The following is a 9522-nucleotide window of genomic DNA, read 5'->3' as shown; positions in this document are numbered from 1 at the left end:
GAGGAAATTATGTGGATATATTGAAGCAACACTATCAAGACAACAGTCAGGAAGTTAAAGCTTGGTCGCAATGGTCTTCCAAATGGACATGAATCCACGCATACTTCCAAAATTGTGGCAAAATGGCTTAAGGACAACAAAGTCAGGTATTGGAGTGCCATCACAAAGCCCTGACCTCAGTCTATAGAAAATGTGTGCGCAGAACTGAAAAAGCATGTGCGAGCAGGAGGCCTACAAACCTGACTCAGTTACAGCAGCAATCTGTCAGAAGGAATGGCCAAGGGCCAAAATTCACCCAACTTATTGTGGGAAGCTTGTGGAAGGCTACCCGAAACATTTGACCAAAGTTAAACAATTGAATGGCAATGCTACCAAATATTAATTGAGTGTATGTAAACTTCTTACCCACTGGGAATGTGATGAAAGAAATAAAAGCTGAAATAAATCATTCTCTCTACTATTATTCTGACATTTCACATTCTTAAAATAAAGTGGTGATCCTAACTGACCTAAGACAGGGCATTTTTACATGGATTAAATGTCAGGAATTGTGAAAAACTGAGTTTAAATGTATTTGGCTAAGGTGTATGTAAACTTCAGACTSCAACTGTATATATAGAGATAGATAGAGAGAGTAAAAGACAGAGAGAGAGAGACAAAGAAAGAGAGAAATATATATATATAMAGAGAGAGAGCAAGATGGAGAGAGAAAGGGCTAGAGGGCATAAGAGAATGGGTCTACTCCATACCTAAGTCAAACATGGGGGAGAGTGTGTCTTGAGAAGGAGTTTCCTACAGGGTCGACTCCCAGCAACACAGTATAAGAACATATGAGGACATACATGGTCTGTGGTAGATTGGTCTCCGTTGCTCCCCTCCAATGGTTTTCCATAAAAATCCCATAGAAAGGAAAGACATGAACTACATTACAAATTCATGCTGGGAAAAAAATGATAATTAGTGGCAAGCTTCCTCTTAACATATTATTTAACTTCTTAGAGAAACAGATACTATATAATTATTACCTCTAAAAACACCACTTTACATCTGAATACCAGGTCTGGGATAGAGACAAAGAGGTTGTGTTCTGTGCACCCAAGTGCCAAAAGCAATATTTTGATATGATACCTGTCTCCCCACTTGTCGTATGTAAAGCTAGCTTTCTACACAAGATAGGACTGGTCTGGAGTCAGTTGAGAGCAATGTGATTAATGTACCCACAGGCAGGCAGGCCTGATCCCAGCTAGCACACACTGACGAGCATAATTAAAAGGCTTCAACTGTAACTCTGCTCTAGCCTGTGGCCATGGCAGAGAGAGAAGTGAGGGGTTTGTATGGGTTGTGACGCAAGCTTTGCACAATGAAAGAACCAACTGTGTGAGTGTTGAGGGGCATGAATTCACATGTGCTCCCTCGCTCTCTCACACACACACACACATTATATCATACACACACAGGCGTACTCCCACGTACTGTACATTACTCAGAAACACACACGCAGTTGAACACATAGGCGCACACACAGTCACGCTTCACGCTCACACACACCCCACTAGGCAAAAACTGGTTGAATCAACGTTGTTTCCAAGTCATTTCAACATCAACAACAAAAAATGTGGAAAACTGATTGGGTTTGCGAAAAGTAATCCAAGTAATCCCAAAATTTCTCCAAGACCAAAATCCACTATTTAAAAACACACAGCTTTCATAGTTTCCACTCAATGCTTTTTTTGGGCAGACATAAATAAGGCAGACATAAATAAGACAGACACATCTAAATGATTGGTTCTGTATACCATGGTTCTTTTTTCACACAARTTTTAATCCATATCCAATGTCATGGTGAAATGTTTTGTTGATTTCACATTTCATTTAGGTTAGTTGACATTTTAACCAAATGTAAATCAAAAATAGACGTTGAACTGATGTCTGTACCCAGTGGGACCTTACAGTACTGCTTAACCTSTCACAGACAGAAAATCCATCACGCAGAATGCAATATTAAAATCAAATCTATAAAATCACTACTGCATGTGAAGGCAATGTAAATAGAGGGACTATAGGACTGGAGGGTACTGAGCTGACCTAGCACAACACTGACTGAGAGTGGAAACTGTCCAGTGTGTGTACCACTGCAAATAGTACCTCTACATATTAGAGTAATGGAGATAGTTGGCAGGGGCTGTGGATGGTGAGCAGTACTCKTAGCATGCTGTGCCTCTATTATTAACCATCATTAGACAGGCAATCTGACAAATAACGAGGATGACAGCACAGCAAAGCCATTTCAAATCCCATTTTATTTTTACCTAGTCCACAAAACCCATTTTTGAAGCAGTATTTAGTTGTCAGTTATGGGGCGCCACAGACTTGCTAATAAACAGGGAGAAAGTGGAGAGTGACTTGCAGACGACGCGCACGTTAAAGTGATTACCCATGAGCGGGCTGATAAGCGACTTCACCGTCCGCCCCCGGAGTATTATGCCTTCACCGGGAATATAGCTTGAAGAGTTTGGAAGCTTGAAGAGTTTGGAAGCTTGAAGAGTTTGGAAGCTTGAAGAGTTCCCGACAATCACCATAATTTATAACAGACATTTCCATTAATACTTTCCCCACATGTCCATAAGATTTATATTATTGTTGCAAGTCTCCCAGGATCCTCTCTGCTCCTGTTGCTGCCAGGGGAGTAGCTGCCTATCAGCGCTCTCCTCTCTATGCCTCTAACATAAATAAATAAAACATTAATGAGGACTCACTTTCTCTCATCCCCCCTCCTCCTGCCTCCTTCTCGCCCCCTCGCCTTTCTCTATCACCCTCCTTTCTCTTTCTCTTTCACTCCCTACCTCCCTTTTTCCCCCTCCTGCCTGCCCTCTCGCTCGTATTAAACAGTCCTGCATCTTCCCACACAGGCAGAAAGGCAGGCAGCAGCAGCTGCAGGTCACCCGTCTGTCACCAGGTTATCATCAGGAGAGAGAAAACAGCTGACTACACTCTCACGCCTGCAGTAGCCTATTGATGATAACAGCTATACTATTCTCAATAGCCTGTCCATGAAATGTCATCTCCATGTAGTCTTTGACAGATATGGTAAAACAGTGGGTTCACTAAAGTGCCAGGTTAGGACATCACTACACCATGTGCATGTTGTGAACGGATATTGAGTACGTAGGTCTTCATCCCATTTTGAAGGGGTGCCAAGTCTCTCTGCCTGCTCCTCCCACGTCTATGATGGAAGGGCCCTAAAAGGTCCCCCAGGGCAATCAATATGGCCAGTTATATTGACCAGGAGAGGTCATCACTCAAAGGTCACAAAGTTAATAATCTCAATATTCAACAAGTAACCTCCCAGCTCTGAACTTGTTGATACTGCAGCCCTTGCTACTGCCAGGCTCAACATTGCAGACAAGACTGCCATCTTGTGGATGAATCAGGGCTCTGGCTCTTCATCACTGACAGTGATGTGAAATGGGGTTAAATTATATGCAGAGTGGGATTGTATGTCACCAAAGATAGTCCTATATTTGCTTCTTAAAAAGGGTTGAGATTTTATAAGAAGGCCTGCTCACAAACTTTTAAGGGGTATAGGTCTCTTACCTGAGAGTTGCCCTGCCTCTGTGGAAACCACAGGCGGCCAGTGGCACCTTAATTTGGGGAGGACGGGCTCATACTAATGGCTGGAACTGAATCCATGTGTTTGATACCATTCCATTTACTCCATTCCAGACATTATTATGAGCCGTCCTCCCCTCAGCAGCCTCCTGTGATGGAAACATATCTGTCACACATCCTCTACATCCCTTCAGTGCCACAAACACAAGAACATAAAAAGGTCAAAAACAAACCTTGTTCAATAGAGACATGATATGACACATAAGCCAATTTCATTGGAATGTATTTTTTAATTCATGTTGTAATATTAAAAAAAATATATATCTAATACAATTATGTAGAAAACTATGATAATTTGCATGATTTTTTAAACATTTTGTCTTATATAGGAATGAAGTTGCCAATTATGGATATGGCAGTGTATTAGGAGGTGGTCTATCCCTCCAGGTCTGACATCAGAAATGGGTCTTCTTCTTTCAGGGCCCGGGATGTTGGGATGCTGCAGGGCCTGCAAGAACAGAGAAGGTATATCAATTCATGCAGATAAATTAAGTGGAGATAATTTGTGCTCTCCTATGTGCCAGCTGTTGCGATTAAGATGATTGAGTGAGATCTATTTATGTTTAATTGAACACTATTTGAATTCATATCTTATATGTGTGCAATTGTCAGTTGATTATTTAGTTTGAAATCATTTTTGATGATTGTGTATTTTATATTGCCCATCATTACCTGTAGGGAAATTGACTGATCCAGCAACAGTGTTACCAGTCAGTATGGGAGAAAAGACAAAGCCCCCATTCTGAGCTGAGATTGTGATGGGTTGGACAGCAGAAGATCCCCTCCCTGCACCTGCTTCCCCAACTTGGCCTGGACCTCCTGCTAGAGCTAGAGCTAGGGCGAGAGAGCGAGAGAGCGAGAGAGCGAGAGAGAGTGAGAGAGAGAGAGAGAAAGAGAGAGAGAGAGAGAGAGAGAGAGAGAGAGAGAGGAAATAGACAATAACATTTAACTGCATTTCTCCTTCATAATGGTTTACATTGTTCTGCCAAAACAGAGCATAAGTGCAGTCTGAGAATCAGATCAAATGGATAAGTCCTTCCTATCATAATGTACAGCTTTGAACCTGTTTTAAGACAGGAAATACATATATCTTCAAACCTGATGTATTACCTGTGTACTTATCATTTAACTCCATGGCAAGATTTATTTGTTTAATCTCCTTCAGAATCGCCAGTGTGATCTTCACAGCATCCTTTGCCGTGTAAGTTTCCACCATTTTATCCACAGTGTCCTCCCTGTCAGCAAACTCCAACCCGGCCTTTGGGATAGAGCAGAAGCCATCCAACACATCACCACTTATCAGGTGCCACTGAAATGTCTTCAGATCAGATTTGCCCAGCTTCTTCAGAGTTTCCAGCAGCAGACCCGATTCCGAACGAGGCGCCATTGTAGGTCAATCACTAGACACAGAATATTAGAATAGGTGAGAAAAACATGTGTAATTGTTCCTGTATTCCAGACAGTGTGGGATAAATAGTACTATTGTAACTACTCGGTGTTACACACACTGTGGACCTTTGTAAAGGAGGGTTAAGGTTAAGGGCTGATGTTATGATTAGGGTTACTCTTGTAAGTACATTGTAACTTATTGCGGGAAAGGAAATGATCAGTGAATACAGATGGGGATACAGCATTTACAGTTTGAGCCACTTATCATGCAGAAAAAAAATCTGATTTGCTCTACAAATAATATATTTGACTGATTATGACCAACAACTAGGGAGACGGTACAGCGTTTGTCTCTATAGATTACATTGTGGGTCAGGACACTGTYTGGCTGCTCTATTTTGGGCTGGCTATTCCAGCTCCAGTCCACAATGTTGTTTAGAACGTAAATGGGTGATTCTGCAACTTCGGGCACTTTGGCCCTGCAAGCATTCAGAAATGTGATCTTATTGATACACCATTTTACCAGTATTATAATTGTCTTTGATTTGTCTAGAAATAATATCTGATAATGGCTGCAATTGTCCTATTCGGGGATTTTTATAATTTTTTCTCAGACAGCCATAGACAAATGTAATTTACATCACGTCATTAAACATCAATTTTAGTTGAAAATGAAATATAATACAATTAATTTATAACACATTTCTTATACATTTGTACATGAACTTGTATTGAATATTATRTTTTTTGATTTTTAAGGTTTTCCTATATTAATAAATCAACACGACGCCTGAATGTATAAACGTGCCTTTGTGACAGCAGAAAACATTCATTTATCATGAGAAATATTATATTTCCACCCAACCTTTTTGTGAGATTATGATAACAACCATATGATTTCCCTATCTAAAACAAATCAATCAATGTAAATTATACATAATATACTAATTTACCTATAAAAAAAAGGGTGGGGTGGAAATGGCATCTGGGTAAAAAAAACACATGAAAATGTGTTTTTATTGCAAATATTTTGAACAACAACCATTGTTAAACATGTAATCAATATAAGACAAAGTAAGATTCCAAATGTAGCCAATGGGCAAAGCTCAAGGAAGTAGGCCAGTGTTTTTGAGAGATGGGCCCAGATAGCAGAGGGGTCATGCCGCATAGAAGAGCTCAGTGAGCAAAGTGAAACTGTATCATTTGTGGTATATCCATCACAAGTGTGGAGGGTCACCTGTTTGTGAGAATCACCAAAGTGAACTGCCTGGACTTTACTGGTGTATTTACACAGATTGTTCTCTGCAAAGTAAATATGCACTATGATCTCCTCTTTCTGCAGATTCTCTTTTAATTCTCTCAGTTTGGAGTATTGGTTTCAAATGTTGTACACGTTTCCCCAACTTCTCTTTCAATCCTTTGGAGAAGTCCTCCAATAGAATCTGCAGTGTGACACACGCCTTTTCTTTTACTGTCAAATGTACAGTGAACTTCTCCACGTTTCCCTCTTTATTTTTCCTCTCTCTCGCCTCAGGTTTTTTTCCACTCAAACCATCATGTCTGCTCACCAGCATCAAAGTCAGATATTTAAGCTATTTTGTTTGGCGAAGGGAACTCCTCTGTACATGCACTCTTTCTTCAGGGCCTCACAGCACAACGACTCAACTAGGTTCTCATAGCACCTGCAGCCGATCACTTTGTGATGCTGTAGTTTGTCCGCCATGAACTGGAGGTTGGCGTGGGTTTTGCAGAGACGTGTCCCTATCCTGGACTGTTGGCTTGACAACCCTAAAAGGACATKTTTTACAGAATTAAAAGTAGGACATTTTCATCTCTGAATATTCCCCTCTTAAACTTCTGATAAAGATTCTGAATTGTGCCATTCAAGAAGCTCTTCTGTTTTTTTGTTTGTGTGTCCTTTTTCCCTGTTGTTGCTCTGCTGTTGTCATCACGTTCATAGAATCTAGTGATTTTCTCTTCTGTGGCTGTGCTAATTCTGTTACACTGCTTTTTCCTGTGGAGTATTGAAGACTTGTTGGCCTGTTTTCATTTGCCCTCATTGCTTTTACCTGAAAATCCAAATACTCTGTTTGCGGCTTTGACCAAGCCATACTTTCTCAGGATTTTGCCTCTGAGCGTTTTTGAAGCCGCTTGTTTGTCCTTGACACTGAGCATTTTTTGATACTTTTGCCTTAACTCTGCAATGATGGCATTTTGAAAGAATAAAATCCTTGTCACGTTCTTCGGAGTTCCCTTCATTTGCTGTTTTGTCTTTGGGGAATCTTGTCTCTCTATTTTCTTCATCAGTTGATCATACCTTTTTTTGTATTTCTCAGCTTTCCATAAAGTTTTATCAAGTTTGACATTTGTCATGCAAAGATCTCTGTATGTTTTTGAGCGACCTCTTCCAAACTTCTCATTCCCGTTGCAGATGATGAGAAAGGGGTATCAACGCGTGCATCTGGGGCAGGTAAGTTAGGGGCAGGTATGTGGCCTCATGTTCTGGCTGCAAGTCATCTGGTGGCTGAGGTGGTGTGTTGCCTGATAGMTAGGTCTCCATTGCAACTGTTCTCTTTAAAGTCTGTTTTGGTTGCATTTCCATTGTCTTCTCTTGTTMCTTTGTTCTGGCTTTGTAAGCTCAGAGATAGATTTCACTTCTCCCTTTTCTTTTTCTTCTAGTATCTCTCCCTGTCTTTTTGCAGATGTTCCTGGTATCATATAGGATCATTTTAAAATGTTGTTTCTATGTCTGTGACCTCTGTGCTGCTTATGTGACATCTTCTAAAAACAAAGAAAAATACTACTTAAGTTTTCATGATTAAATAAGTGTCACGCCCTGACCATAGAGAGCCTTTATATTCTCTATTTTGGTTAGGTCTGGGTGTGACTAGGGTGGGTAATCTAGGTTGTTTTATTTCTATGTTGACCTGGTATGGTTCCCAATCAGAGGCAGCTGTTTAGCGTTGTCTCTGATTGGGGATATATTAGGCAGCAATTTCCCCACAGTTTTTTTGTGGAATCTTGTTTTTGTGTAGTTGCCTGTGAGCACTCCAGAACGTCACGTTTCGTTTGTTCTTTATTGTTTTTGTGCGTTTCATTGAATAAACATGTGGAATCCATTTATCCGCTCTCTTTGTCCGAGTATGCTTACGACAACGATCGTGACAGAAAGATTCCCAACCACACCTGACCAAGCAGCGTGCCCAGGAGGAGAAGGTATCCTGGCTTGGGAGGAGAAGATATCCTGGACTTTAGGAAATAATGGGAGGACACGAAAGCCTTCCTTGGAAGCAGACGCAAGGAGAGAGAAGACAGCGACAGCACCGGAGTCCTGCCACAACGAAAGCCCAAAGAACAGCCCCAAAATTTTTTTGGGGGGGAACACGGGGTGGTCGGCGGAGCCGAGGATAGTGAACCAGAGCCAATCTGGAGAAGATGGAGAAATTGGAGGAGAGTGACGAGAGTCAGAGACCGTCAGTGAGCTGATTGAAAAATTGAGGGAGAGAAATGAGAGTTGTTGTGTTTGTGTATGATGCCACAACATTCGCTAAGGAGCATCATCAGTTTTGATGCCACCAGGTCAGCTCTGCCGTACTCGTCCTGAGGAGCATGCTAGCAGTCTGGTAAAAACTGTGCCGGCTCCACGCACCAGGTCTCCAGTACGCCTCCACAGCCCAGTACGTCCTGTGCCAGCTCTCCGCACTCGCCTTGAGGAGTGTGTCATCTGTCCGGTACCATGTGTGCCGGCTCTACGCACCAAGTCTCCAGTACGCCTTCACAGCCCAGTACGTCCTGTGCCAGCTCCCCGCCCTCGCCGTGCGAAGTGTGTCATCGTTCCGGTACAATTTGTGCCGGTTCTACGCACTAGGTKTCCAGTGCGCCTCCACAGGCCAGTACGTCCTGTGCCAGCTCCACGCACTAGGCCTCCGGTGCGCCTTCCCAGTTCGGTACGTCCTATGTCTCCTCCTCGCACTCGCCCTGAAGTGCGTGTCACCAGTCCGGTACCACTTGTGCCGGCTCCACGCACTAGGCCTCCAGTGTGCCTCCCCAGTCCGGTATGTCCTGTGCTTGCTCCTCGCGCTCGCCCTGAGGTGCGTGTCACCAGTCCGGTGCCACCTGTGCCGGCTCCACGCACCAGGCTTCCGGCGACGGTCCCCAGTCCAGAACCTCCTACGACGGTCCACAGTCAGGAACCTCCTGCGACAGGAACACGGTCCGAAAATCCTCTGCGCCGATGCCCAGTCCAGGCACGGCGTTCAGTTCAGCTCCAAGGCCGGAGCCTTCCTCTACGTCGGGGCCCAGTCCGGGCACAGCGTCCAGTCCAGCTCCAAGGCCGGAGCCTTCCTCTGCACCGAAGTCCAGGTCAGGTCCGGTGTCCAGTCCCGCTCCATGGCAGGAGCCTTCCTCTGCGCCGATGTCCAGTCTAGGCACGGCGTCCAGTCCTGCTCCATGGCCGGAGCCTTC

The 9522-nt window shown here is 43.2% G+C and overlaps 1 protein-coding gene across 2 annotated transcripts in view; it reads right to left on the bottom strand.

Annotated features, from left to right (window-relative positions):
• Positions 1–3879: 3879 nt before the first annotated feature.
• The window catches only part of LOC139027757 (pyrin domain-containing protein 1-like), a 10019-nt gene continuing 4376 nt past the window's right edge, over positions 3880–9522 (bottom strand). Inside the window, exons 2-4 of one of the 2 annotated variants that reach the window (XM_070443610.1) lie at positions 4780–5069; positions 4342–4497; positions 3880–4117 (exon numbers count right to left, since the gene is read on the bottom strand). In XM_070443610.1, the coding sequence (XP_070299711.1) occupies positions 4086–4117; positions 4342–4497; positions 4780–5056 (465 nt within the window). In that variant the 5' untranslated portion in view covers positions 5057–5069 and the 3' untranslated portion in view covers positions 3880–4085. Of the gene's footprint in view, positions 4118–4341; positions 4504–4779; positions 5070–9522 lie in introns of both variants that reach the window. The other variant, XM_070443609.1, reaches the window with a different exon arrangement.

Source organism: Salvelinus sp. IW2-2015, linkage group LG5 (genome assembly GCF_002910315.2).
Source record: "Salvelinus sp. IW2-2015 linkage group LG5, ASM291031v2, whole genome shotgun sequence".
Lineage (NCBI taxonomy): Eukaryota > Metazoa > Chordata > Actinopteri > Salmoniformes > Salmonidae > Salvelinus > Salvelinus sp. IW2-2015.
The sequence above is the reverse complement of the archived record's forward strand: the minus strand, read 5'-3'. Positions and strand labels throughout refer to the sequence as shown.